The sequence below is a fragment of the Formica exsecta genome, unplaced genomic scaffold (genome assembly GCF_003651465.1).
Source record: "Formica exsecta isolate Colony F162 unplaced genomic scaffold, ASM365146v1 scaffold26, whole genome shotgun sequence".
In the NCBI taxonomy this organism is placed as follows: Eukaryota; Metazoa; Arthropoda; class Insecta; order Hymenoptera; family Formicidae; genus Formica; species Formica exsecta.
This window is the reverse complement of record NW_021849866.1, coordinates 55,871-77,916: the sequence shown is the minus strand read 5'-3', so window position 1 is coordinate 77,916 and position 22,046 is coordinate 55,871. Positions and strand designations below refer to the sequence as shown.

The window sequence follows — 22,046 nt, the reverse complement described above, 5'->3', positions numbered from 1 at the left end:
GTATGTCCTTTTCTACGTGCATCTTTACCCCCACTCCTTAAATAAAGGCAAACGCTCGGTCTAGATATACTATGTCTATGATTAATATACTCAAGTTAGGTCAACAATTGCGTAGTATATGTGGCGCTTTCGTTTCTTGTTTCCGTACATCTTTCTGAGAATTCCGTAGAAGCAGGTTATAATATTTCACGGTATTATATATGGAATTGGTTTGCCATTTCACAATGACACTATTATTTACCACACGTATCTACTTTTGTTCGCGGCTAGACTAGGGCTCGTGACGAGGAAAAGGAGGAAAAGGAGGAAAAGGAGGAAAAGGAAGAAAAGGAAGAAAAGAAAAAAAGGCAACGGCGACGACAACGCAAAACACTCGGAAACAATCAACAAGGATTCGAATGGAAAATTCGGTCGATTATCCTCGATTGGGCGAGTTACTTGGAGAGATAACGAAACGGTGATCATCATGGTAAACGCGAGCAGCGTTGTGGCGCATTTCGTGAAATTGCTGGTGACCGCGATATGCATGAGGCATCTCGCAGAGCCTTACGGGGCAAAGGCCTCGCCAACTACGTGGTCTCTGCGTGCCTTTCGAATTCTCTTCATGCACTCGATTTTGGGCATCTTCAGATTCGGTAAGGCGAATGCCTCATATTTATAAATAATCCCTTTACCCGTTATACCTTTTCTATATAAACAAAAATCTTTTATTTCTATCAAAATACGCAAATGCATAAAATTAATCTAGTTTTTCTTTAATTTAATTTCATTTCATTTCATTTTATTTATTTTCAGTTTATTTATTTAGATTACCTCCCTCATTTTTTTTTTTCGAAACGGTGATCATCATGGTAAACGCGAGCAGCGTTGTGGCGCATTTCGTGAAATTGCTGGTGACCGCGATATGCATGAGGCATCTCGCAGAGCCTTACGGGGCAAAGGCCTCGCCAACTACGTGGTCTCTGCGTGCCTTTCGAATTCTCTTCATGCACTCGATTTTGGGCATCTTCAGATTCGGTAAGGCGAATGCCTCATATTTATAAATAATCCCTTTACCCGTTATACCTTTTCTATATAAACAAAAATCTTTTATTTCTATCAAAATACGCAAATACATAAAATTAATCTAGTTTTTCTTTAATTTAATTTCATTTAATTTCATTTATTTTCAGTTTATTTACTTAGATTACCTCCCTCATCTTTTTTTTTCAAGTAATTATCCTGAGTAGTATTATAATCAACTTGGTTATTATATTTAATATACACATGTATAATATTACTGGTTAGCATATTATATTTTGTTATTTTTCTACACACGTTCAGTTGTAAATATCTATTAGCTTTGTGTCTGTGCATGTACGCGTGTATCATTTCTTTATAATCTGCCTCTTTCAATCGCTACCCTATTTGTTCAAAGCTTCATAACTTATAGGTATGGACCATCTAAGATTCCATGTCATAACTTGGGGGGAGGGGGGGTAAGGGTGTCACAGCAAAGAGCGATTGATACAATATGACACATGGCCACACATGGTATTTAATTTTTGTGTCTAAATCGCTAATGGAAGAGGAAGATGTTTTCCATTTGTCAACGTTAAGGATTTACGGTAATTTGTACAAATTATTTGTTATCGTTGGAACAAGTAAGGAACACTATTACAAGAAGAATATATTTTAATTGTATCTTTGAAATTCCTACATACGTTACTTAATCTTATAGCTATTTTGAGTTTTGTATTATTTCGCAATTTTGTCTAGATATATTTTTGAGCAATACTCTCTTAATTTTTTCAAAAATACTTGACCTTAAGATTTGAAACAAAATACATACATATATGCAACATTTTAGAACATTGTATGCACAAGCATTAATTACCTACAATCTTTTATGTGCACGTTTGTTGGAATGTTTTTGCACACATATTCATGGTATTGTTCATATCCAATGCGAGTTTTGGCAAGCACCATCTTTTTTTTTTGTACATTTATATAATTATTATTTCTTACATGTTCCAACAAATCAATAACGATCTAATAGTTTATGTTTATGGTATGGTCATGTGATCGAATTACACTTGTTTGCATACACTTTCTGCACAAATTATAGCACAGTTATAACATTGAATCTTGTATCCTTTCAATGCCTATTTAATGCGATTGTATATTACCCCAATATTTTTTTCTTACATATTTTCTTATATTATTTTAACATTTTCAGGAGTTCCGTTTACTTCGTCGTCGACACCTACGGCGAGATGCTTCCGAAGCTTTTATGATTGGTTTTCCAATGTCATTGAAATTGTTCCTTTGGCATTACTGACATTTGGTATATTGAGTGTATATCAGATAGACGAAAAGATACGTATGCTTTTATTGTTTCTTGGTACAATACCAATATTTTTTCCATTAGCGATAAAACAGAAGGAAAGACAAATTAGGAAACTCCGTTTTCTAACTAATATCACTATCGTACTACAGATATTGCCGATAATGATACTTGGTTTGCAAAATGGCAATTATAATGTTATTAGTTTAGTTGTTTCCTATACTTTTGAACGTTTCTTTGTGGAAGAATTTTGTTATCGGTACAATATACCGTACACTGATTTGATGCAATATTGTATATGTTTTGTCGAGATCTTCACAGTATCAACATTGCAAGAATTGTAAGAATTCAATTTTGAATTGACTTATCTATTCGAGGCAATTGTCGTTTGATTATATTTGATATGAAGATATATGTATGTTTGATATGTCAATTCTTAAAAATGGCCTAAAGAATCTGCGCCATAATTATGATAATCTTTCAACAATTATTCTATAATATAGATGGTATGATATATAACAATAGCATTATTTTGCTATCAGTTTATAAATTTATGTCAAAGAGATGATATAAGACAAAATAAATGTTTATGCTAATTTTTCATATATATTACATGCATTGCAAAAAGAACTGCCGATTTTCAAAGTAAGATATATATGTCAATTACAATTTTTATAATATATATAAAAATTAAGTCATATTTTTTATTCTTTCTATATTATACAGGATGTCCCATTTTAATCGACCATCCCTGATAACTTCGCAAAAGCGGTCAAATAACAAAATGTTTCATACAAAAGTTGTAGGATTTTAAGTGGCGCATTACATAGCAATATTAGTATGACCTTGAATAGCGTTGTCAAGGTCATATAAAAATCACATTGATATTTTTAAATGGGATCCTCAATTTTTATTGCATATTCATGTAGTTTTCCTTGAGAGCTTTTCAAAATACTATAATAAAGTATTTTTTCATTAAGTATTTTTCGAGTTATTTTATATCTTAATCTGATATATTTTGATATAAAATATATAAAATATCTCGTAAAATATTTATTTTTCGATAATCTTACTGTGATACTTTTATGTAATACTTTTATGTATAGAATAATGTGAGATGGATCAATTGATTTAAAAGGGGGAAAAAAAAGCGTCAAAAAATACATTGTAAATAATTACGTACTTTTTCTTAAAAACTATTATTTTCTTTATACCAATTCATCTCATTATTCTGTATGAAACATTTTTTTATTCGACCGCTTCCTCGCGAAATTATCAGGGGTGGTTGATTAAAATGGGACATCCTGTATATAGCAAAAAAAAATTATAATCTTTTGCTGATAGCTTTTTAATATATTCTGTGCGATATAACTAAATTCTTCTAGGAAAACAAAGCAGTATAGTATTTTCTGACATATTCACACAATATATCATAAAAAATAATCTGAAATATTCTTTTAATAACGAACTGAGAAGATGCATACAAATGCAATACATTTGTTGATTTAACCTATGTAATCAATTTTTTTATCTATGTGAAACTTGCATATATAGAAAGAAAATATTTAATCGCCGGCCTATTTAAATACTATACACACACACGCACACACACACATAAGTGATCATTAATTATGATTTTTTTATAAGTGATAGTGGCTGATATAGAGGTTTATATTCTGATTTTACGATTGAATATATAAAACAATTGTTGTCCGATTGATTTATTGTTTATTGTCAGGTGCAGCAGGGACATACTTTTATCTAATAATGTGTTGTTGGAATTTTTAAGATTATATCTAATTCAATGATAGAGAATTGCACCATCAAAGCACAATTCTCTGACAGGGAAATGCTCCTATTTAAGACTTGTGTACTACAATTTATCTATAGTTTATTAACGGAACATTTTATCTATAATATTTTGATATTGTAATATAATGATAATAATTTTTTCCTACAAGATTTTGCTACAAATTTATCAGAGAGATGTATCAATTTTTGTAAATGTAAAATTTTTTCTATACAAACTTTACCGTGTCTTTTATTTATTCACTGTACTTTACTAACAAGTTCAAATTCACATGTGTCCACTAAGCAAATGTGATTGCTATTGCCCATAAATATCTTTAATTTATTTCTACCTTTATTGAAATGTATTTTTTAAAATATGGTAAAAAATTCTACATATTTTTCGTAAACTGCATTTACGAAACAGAGTGGAATGTAACCTGGAAATGATTTTAGAACCAATTTTGTCATGTGCTTATTTATTCTTAGCATCTGTTTCTTTATACATTTCGAGAGTAATTAGTACATTTTGGTAATCGGTAATTCTTTCTACTTCATTGGAACATTTATGCATACATTTTATTGATATAACAATGCGCACTCGTTTATTTGGAAGTTTAATATGCAAGATTTTCATAACTGCCTATATAATGAATTTTATTTGACGTAAACATATAAAAATTTATTATTAAAGAGAGAAAGAGAGAGAGAGATTTTAACGATATGACTATGTATACACATATTCCGCCATAATCTTTTTCTCTATCGTACGAGTTTATGTAAGTGCGAGTATAAAAACAAGATTAAAAATATTTCAATATCTACGATGATATTATTATTATTATACGGATGATATAAGCAAAGATACATGGCGAGCAACTTGTGCGATTTCGATAATTTATTATTGGTTAATGAATTCTCAGAATATGATTTTATTCAAACCATAATGAAAATTCAGAATGAGCTCACTCAGCAAAAGCATCAATTAAAATATAGTTAAACATATAGGAAAGCGAAAAAAAAAATTATATCCTAATATATTAATCCAATGTTGAAAAAAGGAACATAAAGATAGATGGTTTTGTCATACGATTTCTCGCAATTACACTCTCCTTATTAAGAAATTCTGACACGTTAATCTGGCACGAGTAAAATTGCTTCGCGAAATTTGGCACAGTAACGCAATAACCGTCGAATTTGCCTTGCTCGATGAGTGGATGCACTGAAAATATTTCCAATAAGATTATTTAGTGTACATTTTATAGTAGTGGCGGTTGTGGTATAAGGCCACGCGCAATAATTTTATTATAATAGATGAATACAATTTATTTTGTAATATTTAAAACATGAATCTTTCTCCAGTTGTTCGTGATTAATAAGAACAATCGAAAAGAATATCTCCGACCTATTTTTTCCCTGGCTGGAAAATGCGCGAGAAGGTGTGGAATCGTTTACGCCAGGAGGAACAGTCTGGGATATATTTTTACATCATTCTAGCTGCATGCTAGGCATGTTGTAATGGTTTGCAGCCACGAAACGCGTAGGCAGCAACCTAAGAACGGTAATACGTTGCCCTATTTCAAGAGTTTCGAGTATCATCTAATAAACGATTACATGGAATGGATCGCGCACATATCAAACGAGGGCACAATTTTTATTTTTATCGATAGTACGTATAAACGACTTGAAATTCATCGCACCATTCATTTATTTTTATCATGTAAAAATATATAATTAACGCCAAATATATTACATAACTAACTATTGCGACTAGCCACCGTAATATCGCTTTAATACTCTCTCTCTCTCTCTTTCAGCGTCTTCGTTAATGCGCGTATAATATATAAATTTATTCATATAAATAATATAAATACTTGCTAATCTTACACGTTTCTTTTCTATATCGTATCGCTTGTTCGGCATTTTGAAAATAATCTCAAATATCGGTCGCTATCAATTTTTACTTTTTTATAATTGGATGGATTTTCATATACTCTGATATTAATAGCGAAAAAACTTATTATATAAGCATAGATGAGATTATAGTAAAAACAGTATCTCTCTACCTCGCGCGATATACACAGTATAAAGATATTTTTATGAGGATTATAAAAATGTATTTCATTGTATAATGCGCTCAATGAACTCTATTTTCTCTTTAACGAAAATATCTGTCGACCGCGTCGAAGCTGATATTATGCATCGACCTTTGTACAAAACGACGTGAAGGGGCGTCGATACTCACTTATAACATATTTCATTTTTCGTCGGCGTTACGCGAAACTCTATTTTTGCGTCCACCAACTTTCTAGCTGGTTTAGACGATGACGGAGAGGAAGTCTTTATACCGGGACGGAAGAAGCGATTCTCTTCAAGTGTCCGTCGTCCGCCGCGTCTGTACGCCACTCACGGTTTCCCTAATACGGCGTAAAAAGCCTCTTTATTAAAAAGCCATGGTAAGAAGATAAATCGGAAGATACTTTATTTGTTAGAGAAAAAATAGTGTAAATTTCTAAGAATTGATTTGCAAAAAAGGACTGTAAGAATGTCGCACATTATTCGGGTAATGATATTTGAAACTCTATAGGTGCTATTTATAAGAGAGAAGAGATATTTCTCTTACCCCTCAGTGAATAAAAAATGTTATTTTAGGATCTCTCTCCCCCCCCCCCTTTCTCTCTCTCTCTCTCTTCGCAAAGAAATGTTGATATTTTAAATCTTTTGGTGTGTGCGCACTTGCGGTCTTTTTTTTTAATTATAAATAAGAGCAATATATCGGGTAACATTTAAACATAAAAGTTTTCCGTTCGGACATACTCTGTAGGAGGAAGATGATCAAAAAGTGGCCGTAATGCGTAAAGCGTTTCAAATGTTTGATACAACAAAAAGTGGTGTCATCGAAACCATGAAGATCTCGACGATATTAAACACAATGGGGCAACTATTCGACGATGGTGAATTAAATTCTTTAATAGAGGAAAATGATCCTGAGGGTTCTGGCAAAGTGAATTTTGATGGTTTCTGTAAAATCGCCGGTCGGTTTCTTGAAGAGGAAGACGCTGAGGCGATGCAGGAGGAATTGAGAGAGGCGTTCCGATTGTACGACCGTGAAGGTAACGGATATATTACAACGGCTACATTGAAAGAGATTCTGGCGGCGCTCGACGATAAACTCACCAATTCCGATCTTGATGGAATAATCGCAGAGATCGATACGGACGGCTCCGGTACGGTGGACTTTGACGGTATGTAAATACTGTATACGTATACTATACAATAGAACAGGGATTATTAATAATTTGTCGTTTGTCTTGTGATATTTAATCCATTTGCAGAATTTATGGAGATGATGACTGGAGAATGATCGTGCAGAATTAGAACGACAATGGATTGTCCAATCGCTAAAAAGGCAAAACTTTCTTAATAAAATAATATTTTTCGGAAAAAGAGATTATTTTATTTTATCATTAATTAATCCTTACTTATATGTATAAAATTGGTAGGAAATGTAAGGAAGTGCATAAGAGCGAGAGAGAGAGAGAGAGGGGGAGGGAGGGAGGGAGGGGGAGAGAGAGAGAGAGAGAGTTGTGTTACAAGTAAATATTTAAATATCTGCGTTTTAGGGCAATTTATTAATTGCATTTGCTATATCAATAAATCTTTTTTTGACATTGAATGAAAAAATAAAAAAACGGTTCTTGCTTAAACATTATTATTACATCTGGCGATGTCGCATCTATTAAGTCTGATTTATAGGAACATTTCACTGATAGTACATTTCGTTGGTGGATTGGCCTTCATGATAAATATAGACGGTTTGTACATGGACATTAGGCACGGAAAGGGCACCAGTGCTCAATGGTCTGTCCAACGGATAGCCGAGAGGTCTACCGTCCAGAGAAATAGCGCCACCAATGATTTGGGAGATGGGCTTATTCTGGTAGTAATTGCTGGCATAACTGTCTTGTATCTTTTGTCCCTGACTGAAGATATTTTGGAAGCCACCAGCGTGGTATTGTCCGCTACCGGTATATCCTACAGCGAGTCCTTGTTGCTGTTGGCTCTGTCCTTGGTAAGTAGTTTGGTATCTGTCCTGAATTCCAGACTGAATGCCACCAACAACGTTACCTTGTGTTCCTTGCACATTTTGTACACCTTGCAAACCTTGCAAAGTTTGGAATCCTTGTACACCTTGTATGCTTTGGGTGCTTTGTTGTGTATCTTGTACACAAGCAGTTAGCACATGTTGGACTCCTACGACTCCGACCGTATTTTGATACTGTTGTCCTTGATCGATATCTTGCAATTGATTCCATTGCTGTTGTCCTTGGGTGTTTTGGGCCTGTTGTCCCTGCTGTCCTTGGGTGTTTTGGACCTGTTGTCCTAGCTGTCCCAGATGTCCTTGCTGTCCTTGCTGTCCTTGGACGTTTTGTACCTGTTGTCCTTGCTGGCTCGATTGTCCCTGCTGTCCGTGAATGTTTTGGAACTGTTGTCCTAGCTGCCTCAATTGTCCCTGCTGTCCATATAGCCACTGGCTTTGTACACCGTAGACATTCTGTCCCTGTACTTGTCCCTGGCCGACTTGATGTTGGGTATGCGTGTACGGATATTGTCCACGTTGTTGGGTGTAGAAATTAGCATAATGGTCCCTTACGCCTGCAAAGAAGAAATGACTCATTCTTTTGACGCTACTCAATAATGAACAGTTTCGTCTTTGTGGCATCGATAATGTACCTTGATTTACTTGCTGACCAATTTCAGGTACAACTTCCACACTTTGCTTCAGACCGAATCCATTGTTACCTTGATGTTGAATCTGCTGAAAGTATTCCTCATTGTCAACTACTTGATATTCATTTTGTTGGTATGTTTGGTATTGTTCCGGGATTACTGGTCCATAAGGCAGGCTTTGTTGTCCTGATTGAGAAATCACAACCAACAACTGAACTGGGAATCCTTGACCCTGTTGACCTTTAGGAAGAGCTAATCTAGCGGGGAAACCAAAGATCTGATGCGGCTGAAAAAACATTAATGTTTAATCTCGTGTCGCTTATCAATATAATTACGGTTTGTGAATATAATTACCTCGGTGATGTAAAACGGTTCCTGGGCGTGGACAGCATTGTTGACGCTCTGCTTGATTTCCTGAACGGATGGGTAATCAAAGCTCTGACCTGGCGCCTGCTGGGACTGCCTAACAATGACGTTCTGTCCTTGCTGAACTGTAAAATGAAGAGAAAGTTTTAAACTGTTTAGTTAAGAAAGTAGACCATTCATAACTTTGGAAACGGAAACATACGGTTGGTTGTAAATTGATCGAGTTCGACGAATTGCTGTCTGTGTTGAGAAATGCTGATGGGATTGCCCTCATAGTCATATTTCGGTCCAAGGTAGACGCGGACGACGGCATCGAGGATGTTTTGCTCGCTCTGGACGGTGATCTGATATTCGTATGGCTTATGATCTAATCTGTTTACATGTGCTTTGATTTGTTGCTGTTGCTGTTGCTGCTGCTGTTGCTGCTGGACTTGTTGCTGCTGCTGCTGGACTTGTTGATGCTGCTGTGAATGCTGGACTTGTTGCTGCTGCTGCTGCTGGACTTGTTTCTGTTGACCAACTTGTTGTTGAACGGTTGCGCTATCGAGATCAACGTAATAATCGTTGAAGAGAGTTACAAGTGGGCTAATCTGAACGTTCTGGATGCTAACGCCGGGCAAAATAACATCATTGTACTGATATGCGGGCAGAGAGTTTTGATACTGCTGGAACAATTGGATGACTTTTCTGTAAAGTTGGTAGAAAGCTGGGTCACGAACGGCGGTACTTCCCGATTCCAGAACAGAAGGAGTATAATCGTAGATATTCTGTACTTCAGGAGCGTTACCGAGGAGTTGACGCGCGGCCGCTTGAAGACTGCCATAGTACCTGTAGTAAAAAATATATCATTGTAAGTATCACATGATATTATCAGATATGGTCGAGCGATTAATCGAATAGAAGATTAACCTTGGGTTAACGCTCTTGCCAGTTCCTTGGATAAGTTCCCCAAGAATGTTCAAACCTTGCGGCTGGTAGAGGGAGAGGAAAGCACCTTGCGGAGTGATGACATGCCCAGAATCAATAGCTTCGATCAGTCTTTGTTCGATTTTCTTGACAGTGTTGATAAGATTATTCTTGACAGGGTTGAACTGAAGATTCGAAGGGCGTGCGGGAAATTCGAGTCCATTTGTGTGTCGGAGATGCGGTTGATACGGTGCTTGTACATTGATGTAATCGGTATTTTGAATCGGACCAAGTCCGTTTGCGAGACGGTTCAGCTCGTAATGAGCCAGCAGTTGTTGATGAAGATAATAGTAAAGAGCTCCCTGACCAATTTGACTTTCCTGATTCTGAACACTTTGATGCTGCACCGGCGGTTGCTGTTGTACATTCTAAAATTAGATTTATAATTTATATATTATTATGTTCAAAAATGTCAATGAGCATGCGCGAGTAGAAATATCAGGGAGACTAATACATTTTTCTCTTTTTTTATGCAAGCAAAAATTTCGAACAATATTTGTTCGAAATATTGCAATATTTAAAACATGCGTACCTGCTGCAAATATCCAGCGAGATTCACGAAGGCGTAATAGTTGGCAAGGCCGATGTCTTGCGTGAAATAGGAAAGCTGATGTTCTCCATTGGGCAAATTGGCGGTATAATTAACGGGAATAAAAACAGGGCTTTGTTCGTCGCTTTGTGCAACGACATTTTGGACTTGTTGGATTATTCTAGCGTCGAAATAGGATTGGGGAATAATTTCGTAGAAAGGCGGCAGAATGACACCCTGTGTCTCCTGGTGCTGTAGAACGGCCCCGATGAAAGCCTTGACGAATTGTTCTTGGTTAACGTGGACGCGGGCCCAAGCGGCGGTTGCCAAAAATGTCTGATAATTTCTAGCACTTAATAAAATTCTTTGCAAAAGAGCGACCTCCTTACGAAGCTGGCTGATAGAGCTTGAATAAGCGGTGCTTCTCGGTTGTACCAGACCGGCCTGTACAGCGCCCACATAGTACTTGACAAGGATCGGATTGTCATATTGTTGCAAATGGTTTTGGATATCGTAGGTGGTACCAAGGATTTGTAGCTGTTCGTTCGGGATTTCTTGGGTGATCTGTTGTAATAGCAGTATAACGTCTTGCTGCTTCGTCAGAAGACCTTGATCAGCTAAAAAAGAACAGAGAAATGATTGGCTGCATCATTTTTCAAATTACATTCTGTGTAGATGATGTCGACATTTAAGATATGCCATTTTTTTATGTTAGACAAGTATCTATAAAGCTTATTATAATAGTATAAATTATTCAATTAAGAGAATAACATTAATAAAGCAATAACATTAGCAGTAATATTTGAAAGAGTATTTCGAATCACATAGTCGCTTGAACGAAAAATAAGAGAGAAACAGAGAGAAAGAAAACACGAAAGTAAAATAATAATTATTACTTACCAGCACGTTGTTTCTGCTGCTGTTGGGGAAAGGCCGCCCCAAAAGCTGCCAGAGCCAGTAGAACGATCGTGCACTTCATTATGATGATGCTGTCAATGCCGTCTGCCGCATGCTGAGCGATGCGAGTCTTTTATACAAAATCGTAATCGAACAAAGACATTATCAGCAGCGACCCATTGACCCATCGCCGTGTAAAATATCTACGTGCGATACCCCCTGCTATTTCGGATTCAGATCCGTCGAAGTTAATCGAAGGTTAAATTAAAGCGACGATAATAATTCCTCCGGCGCGAAAGCAAGATTAAATTGCATCATCAGTTACAGGATTAGAGTTTCGCATAATGTCTTCATTCTCGTCAATTTCTTTTCCTTTCTTATTTTATTACTTTGATAACTATATATTTTATTACCTTGATAAGCATATTTTTATGCAAATATCGTTTTTTCCATTACATATAAGTTTGCTATTCGAGCCATCCATTTTCTTCATCCAATTCCATTGAAATGAGATTTTACTTCCTTTAACCGAAATAAAGAGCAATGTAATTTTCAATATATCGGTGTCATTTAATGATGCAATTAGACATCATTTATTTCTCTCATCTCTTTTACAATCTCTGATGACAATTTGTAGCAGATAAATCGCGATCGAAACATCATCTGCAAAGAAATTTTATTGTAAAGTCATGATCTCCAGTTTATAGATTAGAAGTACTTATATAGTGTTACAATTTAATTGATCTATATTTTCGGCTGGGTGGTAATTTAATGTTATCCAATAAGTAATTGCATCGATACAAAACTTAAGTCGCAAAGTACAAATAAACAATATCATACATTTGAATTCCTTTTAAAATATGAAAGGATCAAATTTTTTATTCGCCAGTGTTCCACTAATTATAAAGAAAAGAAATATTTTATTAATAATATTAATTAATTTGGGTAGAATAAATAAAAGAAATAAATATTAATTAATTACAAGGATTTTTCTAAATAATTTCTGTAGTGAATTACAAACTTGATAAATATATAAAAGTTTTGTTACTTCGTTTGACTTATTTGTACTTCAAACTTTCCATATATCGAGACTTGATAATTAGCAATTATCTCATACGTTCTGTGATGTAATTCACATAAAAACATTTTAATATCTTTAAAAATATGTGTATACGTGTGTGTATAACAAATTTTCAAATTAGAATAATTTTTCTATATTTTAAAAATGCGTTTTTTTTTTAAATTATATACGAGCAATATATGTTCATATATCCGTCAAACTATCCGGCGGGTTATTTATCTTTATTCTTTCTCTTTAAGAAAACAAAAACTGTACTATTTATAAATTTCAAAATTTTTGTCTCTCTCGCAGATATAATTATATAATATAAAAGTTATATATATACACACACGCACACGTGCGCGTGCGCGCGCACACATACATGTGCTATCTGAATTAGAAATAATAAATTTATTATCTAAAATGCATTAATAAAAAAAATCTAGCAATCTTTGCATAAATAAATGTACATACGTGTGTGTGTGCTTGTATATATAATGTCTTATCACATACGAATTTATCACCATGTTTACTCTTCTGTTTAATTCTTACATATCATGAAAATATCAGTAAGTATAAGATTCTGCTAGACGCAAACATCGTACAAAATAATAAAAAATATTCCAAAACATTTTCCTATATGATGTATAAAAACTGTCAGATTTTTTAAATTAACACGCGTCCTTAAATAAATGATTTATATTATTTTTGATATAATTGGCATATACTGCCATGGACGAAAGGACTCATTCAGGTGAATTCTCGCATAACAAAACACATAAGATGTATTAAATATAATACATTATTATAATTTCTCTTATTTAAAAAAAATATATACAGAGAAATTAATAAGAGTCAAATGATCGATATATTCAAATACCATTTTTTACACGTTTAATGTTTACATACATTCATCCCCTAAAGCCCTGAAGTAGTATTGCATTTTATGAATCATTTTGTACAATTCGAAATTTTTTTTAATCAACAATCATAAATGCACGAATGTCTAGATACGATATATATGCAAGTTGCGACACATCAATATATTAGGCTCTATTCAGAGAAACTAGTACAAATAACGCATAATTCAGAGAAAAATCAACCAATCACGCGTCTAGTAGGAAAAACAGTACCTGATGCAAGTTTGTTTGGAGATAGACCCTTAAACTTGATTTGAGAGAGAGTGAAAACAAACATTGATCCATTCCCGACCATTTTTGATCAAAAGTGTTCAACGCTATTCGGATAGAATTTTGCAGTCGCAAGTAAATACATTGCGTTAGAATATTTTCGCTCGGTACATTTATACGCATCGAGGTATAATTGGGGAACAAAATCACAAATTTTGCGTAATAATCAAAAAGTATGGCAACCATGGGCGAGCCTCTTACTTTAGCAAGAGGTAAGTTTTGATCAGTCTCAATTAACGCAAATAAATTAGATGATATTTTTGATAAATTATTGCAATATTTTATCTTTTTTTTCATAGACGTCAAAAGATCTATAGAATTACTAGATAAATTACAGAAAGGTGAGCAATTTGAATATACAATAAAGCATTTTTTCATGTATCCATCGATGTCGATTTGGTTTTATAATATTTTATATTTAGGAGGTGAAGTTCCTACGACAAAATTGGCTGCATTACAGAAAGTATTACAAAGCGATTTTCTTAGTGCAGTGCGAGAAGTATACGAACATGTATATGAAACTGTTGATATTCAGGTATAATTACTGTTGTTTCAAATTGACAGATTTCTTATCGATAGTTATAATTACAAACGTTGAGAACTATTTTGTCAAAGGGTTCACAAGATGTACGTGCATCCGCGACGGCAAAAGCGACTGTTGCTGCTTTTGCAGCCAGTGAGGGTCATGCTCATCCACGTGTGGTGGAATTACCGAAAACAGAAGAAGGACTTGGTTTTAATGTAATGGGAGGTAAAGAACAGAATTCGCCGATTTATATATCTCGCATTATTCCCGGTGGTGTCGCCGACAGACACGGTGGCTTAAAACGTGGAGATCAACTTTTGTCCGTTAATGGAGTGGTTAGTAAAATTTTGGCTTTTTTTTTTCTTTTGAACATTGGAAATAAGATTTTTTACAATAAAGAGATAACATTTGTTTTAGTGCGTTGAAGGAGAAAATCATGAAAAGGCAGTAGAATTATTAAAACAGGCACAAAATTCTGTAAAATTGGTAGTGCGGTACACTCCACGTGTTTTAGAAGAAATGGAGTTACGTTTCGATAAACAGAGAGCTGCTCGTAGACGTCAACATGTGCAATAAACATTATATTTAGAAATGTGCAAAATATTTAATTATAATCGTTAAGAGTATGCAAATTATCAATTATGATATCCATAAATTTCAATTACTTGTTCGCATAATCATAGTTTAGCTGGCTTACAGCATTCTGGCAATTGTATTTATATTCCTATTCATCAATAAATGTTATCTGTTATCTATATATTTTTAACAATTCTTCATTCCGTAATCAATTTTATAATATATACAAAACAATGTTCTCAAGTTTTATGTTGAATGCAACTAATTTACTTGATATACAATATTAAAACCATCTTTTACTGTTTGCCATATAAAAAAAAAATTACTCTTACATTAGATTAGAAGAAATTACTCTTATCGGGCATTGCGCTTGCGCATTAGTCTCATTCTAATCAAAAGACAAAAGATATTAAACTTTCTTTATCAAGATTACATTCCGAAACTGTTGTTAAGCCCGTATCAGACTATGCATCGAGATTGAAATTTGACCAATCAGGACAAGGAAATTTTAGTTCCTTTTATCCTGATTGGTCAAATTTCAATCTTCAATACGTAGTCTGATACGTGCTTTATGCCCGTATCAGACAGATTGAAATTTGACCAATCAGGACAAAGAAATTTCAGTTCTTTTTGTTCTGATTAGTCAAAATCCAATCTTTAATCTTCAATCTTCAATTTTCAATGCGTAGTCTGATACGGGCTTTAGGGAAGCCATCGCCATCCCTTTGTAAAAGCCATAGATATACAGACTGTATTGAGCATTGCGAGATAGACAAACGCGCACCCGCTGTAGAAAGAGAGCTACTATATGGGAGGCCCAGAGAGAATCAAGACAGAGTGAAGCGAATACTGTTCTCTACTCTGATTGGTTCCGCCATTTATAGGTAACTCATATATGTATATATATCTACATACATATATTGAAGTTTTGTGACGATAATTGTGAGTGTTTGTGTGTCATAGATATCCCACTCTTACCAAAATATTACCTAAAAATGACAGACTTCCGGTGAATTCGCTCCAATCTGCCTTGATTCTCTCTGGAGAGGCCTATGTTTGTCTCTTTTCCTAGCATCTCATTGGTGATTTTTTATATGGAGGGGGACAAAATCATCAATGAGATGCTAGGAAAAGAGACAAAATAGGCCTCCCATGTAGTATCTCTCTTTCTACAGCGAGCGCGCGTTTGTCTATGGAAGTGGGAAGCGAGCGGATCTAGATGAAGCTAGAGAGCTAGCTATAGCACCTGATAGCAGCTAACAGGCTAGCAGGGAGCCATGAGCCATATGACACAGAACGCAACGAATGGCAACGCTTGCCGCGCGGCAAAAGGCGACGCAGTAGCCAATCAATCTTTCGGTCTTATGGAAAAGTTGTAAGTCGATTGGCTACCGTAGCTGCCAGTCTGAAAATGTATAGTTTACGTCACGTATATACAATATAAATTTTCAATACTGGCAGTAATAACGGAAGATTCGGAACGCAGCTCGTGGTACCGTATCGCCTTTTGCCGCGCGGCAAGCGTTTCCAATTCCGCGTCCTGTGTGCAGGAGCAACAGAAAGCCCGTATCAGACTACGCATTGATAATTGAAGATTGAAGATTAAAGATTGAAATTTGACCAATCAGAATAAAGAAATTTTAGTCCCTTTTGTTCTGATTAGTCAAATTTCAATCTTTAATCTTCAATCTTCAATTATCAATGCGTAGTCTGATACGGGCTTAAAGTCCATATCAGACTACGCATTGAAGATTGAGATTGAAGATCGAAGATTGAAATTTGACCAATCAGAATAAAGAAATTTTAGTCCCTTTTGTTCTGATTAGTCAAATTTCAATCTTTAATCTTCAATCTTCAATTATCAATGCGTAGTCTGATACGGGCTTAAAGTCCATATCAGACTACGCATTGAAGATTGAGATTGAAGATCGAAGATTGAAATTTGACCAATCAGAATAAAGAAATTTTAGTCCCTTTTGTTCTGATTAGTCAAATTTCAATCTTTAATCTTCAATCTTCAATTATCAATGCGTAGTCTGATACGGGCTTAAAGTCCATATCAGACTACGCATTGAAGATTGAGATTGAAGATCGAAGATTGAAATTTGACCAATCAGAATAAAGAAATTTTAGTCCCTTTTGTTCTGATTAGTCAAATTTCAATCTTTAATCTTCAATCTTCAATTATCAATGCGTAGTCTGATACGGGCTTAAAGTCCATATCAGACTACGCATTGAAGATTGAGATTGAAGATCGAAGATTGAAATTTGACCAATCAGAATAAAGAAATTTTAGTCCCTTTTGTTCTGATTAGTCAAATTTCAATCTTTAATCTTCAATCTTCAATTATCAATGCGTAGTCTGATACGGGCTTAAAGTCCATATCAGACTACGCATTGAAGATTGAGATTGAAGATCGAAGATTGAAATTTGACCAATCAGAATAAAGAAATTTTAGTCCCTTTTGTTCTGATTAGTCAAATTTCAATCTTTAATCTTCAATCTTCAATTATCAATGCGTAGTCTGATACGGGCTTAAAGTCCATATCAGACTACGCATTGAAGATTGAGATTGAAGATCGAAGATTGAAATTTGACCAATCAGAATAAAGAAATTTTAGTCCCTTTTGTTCTGATTAGTCAAATTTCAATCTTTAATCTTCAATCTTCAATTATCAATGCGTAGTCTGATACGGGCTTAAAGTCCATATCAGACTACGCATTGAAGATTGAGATTGAAGATCGAAGATTGAAATTTGACCAATCAGAATAAAGAAATTTTAGTCCCTTTTGTTCTGATTAGTCAAATTTCAATCTTTAATCTTCAATCTTCAATTATCAATGCGTAGTCTGATACGGGCTTAAAGTCCATATCAGACTACGCATTGAAGATTGAGATTGAAGATCGAAGATTGAAATTTGACTAATCAGAACAAAAGGGACTAAAATTTCTTTGTCCTGATTGGGCAAATTTCAATCTTCGATCTTCAATCTCAATCTTCAATGCGTAGTCTGATACGGGCTTAATGATTAAAGATGTCGTTGCATTTTGCATTAGCAGCATCATATAGGAGGTTTCCGTTCTAGATTTTCGTAGTGTGCGGCGGGTTGCCGGCTGCCATCTTGCACCTCGCTCGTTTGAGAAGCCGGCCGCCCTCAAAAATCCGGAATTTTACGCGTTTGCGCGGCCTCAGCTGCTCCGTGAGCAAGTTTCGTGCATTCGCAACGAATCCAACAATCCATCGTATTTAATCCGATCAAGATTCGAGCCCGGAATGCTTTAGGTGAGTCCAAAATAAGCCTACATCAATTGCTCGATCGTGATGGCGTGTGATTTACTGGGTACATGTGTGTACGTGCCTTGTGCCTCTTGCATGTGCGTGCTTTTGCTCCGGCTTGGCCGGTAGGTAGGTAATCTCGTTAAGATGTACTCTAATCACGGGTACAAAAGCAATTGTATCTTTACACGTACGATTTTTTCATGAATACTGCGGCCATTCGACGTACGTTGGATGTATCTAAGGTACTAACATTACAATCGATAAGGGAAAATATTGAAATAACGTGCTTTCTTCTTTTCTCTCTGTCTCTTTCTTTTTTAATACTTATTATTAATTAATAATGACTCGGATTTATCTTTCTAATTGCACATTTTTATCGTGCCTTTTATCATTTTAAATACATCTTGAAATTTATTGCAGTGTTTTTTTTATCACAGCAAAATTTAACAATTATGTTCGGAGATTCAAATCTTTTTAAGGTTCTCTAAAATACATACATATGTCTATTTTTAACAAATTAAAAAAGAAATATATATATATATATACATACATATATTCTGAAATTTTTATGCTATTCCATCAACGTATGTACTAGAATACTAAAAGATGATATTGTCAAATTGTCTGTTATACGCTTATTTATTTAATTGATTTATCATTCAAAAATATTATCCTACTTTATATTCTTTTCTAGAGATACAAGTTTGCTCTCAATGTAAATTATGTAAATCGTTTAGGTTTATTACTGCTCTCACATGTACGTAGCTGGGTGAGCAGAAGAGACAAAGTCATTAATAGCTGTAAGTTTGGAACAGACAGTCGAGACAGTATATCATTCATCAAGACGCTTATCGATAATAATATTTCCGAGAGAATGGCTTTACCTAGTAGAGCGCGAGTCTATGCCGATGTAAATTCACATAAACCAAGAGAATACTGGGACTATGAATCTTATGTTGTCGATTGGGGGTAAGCTATATCACACGTCAGAATATCATTGGTATTGTTCATATTATTACACATTGTTTTATTTACTTTTATGTTTATTTTTTGATATAGGCAACAAGATGATTACCAGTTAGTAAGAAAATTGGGCAGGGGTAAATATAGTGAAGTATTTGAGGCCATAAATGTTACAAACAATGAAAAATGTGTCGTAAAAATATTGAAGGTGCAATAATACATTTATTGTTATACGTTTGAAGCAACACAAAACAACAGAAAATGAAAATTCATAATACTAATACTATATTTTTATTTGTTGTAGCCTGTAAAAAAGAAGAAAATAAAAAGGGAAATAAAAATTTTAGAAAATCTTAAAGGAGGGACCAACATAATTACACTCCAAGCAGTTGTCAAGGATCCAGTTTCGAGGACACCAGCATTGATTTTCGAACATGTGAACAACACAGATTTCAAGCAATTATACCAGACGCTAACTGACTACGACATAAGATACTACCTCTATGAATTATTAAAAGTGCGTGTATTGTTATAAGTGCAATAGAATCAAATATCAGTCCATCGAACCTTTGAGATTATTGTTTTATAATAGATGTAGGTGTATACGTCGTAGGTTCCAGGAAGAATTCAAAGATACTGAATTATTGTGTTTTCATATTTCTCGTTAATATCAGGGATAACGGGATTGAATTCAATTTTATTGTTTAATTTTGTCTTTTATGCAGCATTTCTGCATTCTTGCAAGATATTGCTATTTTGGATGAAAATGAAAACTATTCACATGTTTTATCTTTCAAGTGATAAAATAATTTATTTATGGATTTTTCAATAATTGATAGCTTTATATAATGCTTTTTCTCCCCCCCCCCCCCCCCCCCCCCCCCCCCCCCCCCTTCGTTTCTATTATCAATATTATTATCGCTCTCCATGCTTTTTTTTCGCAACAATATTTGAGATATTGATAGCTAAAAACTACAGTTAATATATATAAATTATAATTTGTATATGAATATATGTAATGGTTTTACATCCAATTTATTTACAATGCCATTTTATTTTTACAATGTAGAGTAATTTTAAATATATGATTTCACTCTATTAAAGCAAAGATGAACATGTGAGGGAAACACTTTCTTTTTCATCCTGCCACTCAAAGATTTTTTGAAGTTTCAGCAACTTTTTTTTTGAATTATTGGATCTTGTGAATATTTATTGTAAGTAATATATAGTGATAGCAGGTCTGGATATCATGTCCGTTCCATCGTCTAATCGCGGCTGCAGAGATGAGAATATTTTATAACATTTATAACATAATTGTTTTTGTTTCCTTTCTGTACAGGCGCTAGATTATTGTCACAGTATGGGAATTATGCACAGAGATGTGAAGCCGCACAATGTTATGATAGATCATGAAAATCGAAAGTTACGATTAATCGACTGGGGACTAGCAGAATTTTATCATCCTGGTCAAGAGTATAATGTACGAGTAGCTTCCCGCTATTTCAAAGGTCCGGAATTACTTGTAGATTATCAAGTAAGTATTGCAATATAAAAATATAATTAAAAAAAAGAAAAAGAGAGGAGTGAAAGAAAGAATTGGCTGGATCATTTATGTGTGTGTGTGTGTGTGTGTGTGTGTATTTATATACATATATCTTCAAATTGCAGATATTATAATTTAATGAGAAATATTTTTCGATATCTTGCAGATGTACGACTATTCATTAGATATGTGGTCGTTGGGTTGTATGCTTGCAAGTATGATATTTAGGAAAGAACCGTTCTTTCATGGACATGATAATTATGACCAATTAGTTCGAATTGCAAAAGTTCTTGGGACTGAGGAATTATTTGAATATCTGGACAAGTATCATATTGAATTAGACCCTCGTTTCAATGATATCCTAGGTCGACATTCGCGTAAACGTTGGGAACGTTTTGTACATTCGGAAAACCAGCATCTAGTATCGCCCGAAAGCTTGGATTTTCTTGATAAACTCTTACGCTATGACCACTATGAGAGATTAACTGCGCGTGAAGCAATGGAACATCCTTATTTTTGTAAGCATATACATGCATACACAAATATCTATGCAATATGTATTTTTTGAAATTTATCTTTGCGTATGTGCGCGCGCGCGTGTCATCTGAGGAGAATGTATTTAAATATCGAAGAAAGAAAAGAATTTTTAGTTAATACAATTGCGCATTTATATTGTGTATTATACATTGTGAAATCATGTTAAGTGTATTTTTCTGCTTAACAATATTTCTTTTCTAGATCCTATAGTAAAAGAACAAGGTCGGTTGACCATGGTGTCATCATCACCTACTCCCATGACAGGCTCAGTGCCTGTAGGTGAGTAGCGGCCCAGGTAATGTCACCACTTTAAACTACCTCTAACTCTATATTCTAATTGGCATAATTATAATATAATTAACTTATACATATATTGGATATCAAAAATTTAATACTGTAAAATATGTTTCTCTTATTTCATCAAGAGTTGTGTTCTTAAATATGTATCTTCTCTTTTCTCTTTTCCAAAATTGTTATTTTTAGCATTTTATACCCTTGTCATCACGACAGATTTATAATAATATATCTTACGAAGCAATTGCATTCGCCTGTATAAATTTTTATGCATACTACCGCATTCAAACAGATGTAATCGCGAATGTTGTTTGCACTTTACATTGAAATAACTTGTATTTAATTAAGGTAAAAGGAATATGTAAGTTGTAAATACATTATTACAAATAGAAAATATTGATTACACATACACATTGTTCATTTGTTATATTAGCTCATCTCATATATTAACGATCAATTGCGTATGTATATA

General features: G+C 34.3%; 4 protein-coding genes across 10 annotated transcripts in view; 3 read left to right on the top strand and 1 right to left on the bottom strand.

The window, feature by feature from the left end:
- LOC115236713 (troponin C) overlaps positions 1–7,563 on the top strand; it is an 8,790-nt gene extending 1,227 nt beyond the window's left edge. Inside the window, exons 1-4 of one of the 3 annotated variants that reach the window (XM_029809337.1) lie at positions 849–1,017; positions 2,219–2,523; positions 6,939–7,359; positions 7,450–7,563. In XM_029809337.1, the coding sequence (XP_029665197.1) occupies positions 849–1,017; positions 2,219–2,523; positions 6,939–7,359; positions 7,450–7,478 (924 nt within the window). In that variant the 3' untranslated portion in view covers positions 7,479–7,563. Of the gene's footprint in view, positions 1–270; positions 470–848; positions 1,018–2,218; positions 4,354–6,426; positions 6,571–6,938; positions 7,360–7,449 lie in introns of those variants that run through there. The other 2 variants (XM_029809335.1, XM_029809336.1) reach the window with 2 other exon arrangements.
- Positions 7,564–7,730: 167 nt separating this feature from the next.
- On the bottom strand, positions 7,731–11,735 carry LOC115236802 (hexamerin-like). The gene is made up of 7 exons (XM_029809494.1): positions 11,607–11,735; positions 10,710–11,323; positions 10,121–10,545; positions 9,414–10,039; positions 9,200–9,336; positions 8,849–9,131; positions 7,731–8,770 (listed from the first exon to the last, which is right to left on the bottom strand). The coding sequence occupies exons 1-7, from the start codon at positions 11,683–11,685 to the stop codon at positions 7,878–7,880; spliced, it is 3,057 nt and encodes a 1,018-aa protein (XP_029665354.1). The 5' UTR covers positions 11,686–11,735; the 3' UTR covers positions 7,731–7,877.
- Positions 11,736–13,812: 2,077 nt separating this feature from the next.
- On the top strand, positions 13,813–15,135 carry LOC115236819 (protein lin-7 homolog C). 2 transcript variants are annotated; one of them, XM_029809512.1, is made up of 5 exons: positions 13,813–14,065; positions 14,153–14,194; positions 14,276–14,388; positions 14,469–14,714; positions 14,797–15,135. In XM_029809512.1, exons 1-5 carry the CDS (start codon positions 14,029–14,031, stop codon positions 14,953–14,955), a joined length of 597 nt encoding a protein of 198 aa, XP_029665372.1. In that variant the 5' UTR covers positions 13,813–14,028; the 3' UTR covers positions 14,956–15,135. The 2 variants fall into 2 exon arrangements, with proteins under 2 accessions (XP_029665372.1, XP_029665371.1); XM_029809511.1 differs by having other exon boundaries at positions 13,818–14,065; positions 14,153–14,388.
- A 2,910-nt stretch (positions 15,136–18,045) lies between these two features.
- The window catches only part of LOC115236753 (casein kinase II subunit alpha), a 5,534-nt gene continuing 1,533 nt past the window's right edge, over positions 18,046–22,046 (top strand). The window contains exons 1-7 of one of the 4 annotated variants that reach the window (XM_029809415.1): positions 18,046–18,240; positions 18,975–19,206; positions 19,297–19,408; positions 19,505–19,717; positions 20,540–20,734; positions 20,910–21,261; positions 21,482–21,963. In XM_029809415.1, the coding sequence (XP_029665275.1) occupies positions 19,112–19,206; positions 19,297–19,408; positions 19,505–19,717; positions 20,540–20,734; positions 20,910–21,261; positions 21,482–21,567 (1,053 nt within the window). In that variant the 5' untranslated portion in view covers positions 18,046–18,240; positions 18,975–19,111 and the 3' untranslated portion in view covers positions 21,568–21,963. Of the gene's footprint in view, positions 18,480–18,974; positions 19,207–19,296; positions 19,409–19,504; positions 19,718–20,539; positions 20,735–20,909; positions 21,262–21,481; positions 21,964–22,046 lie in introns of those variants that run through there. The other 3 variants (XM_029809416.1, XM_029809417.1, XM_029809414.1) reach the window with 3 other exon arrangements.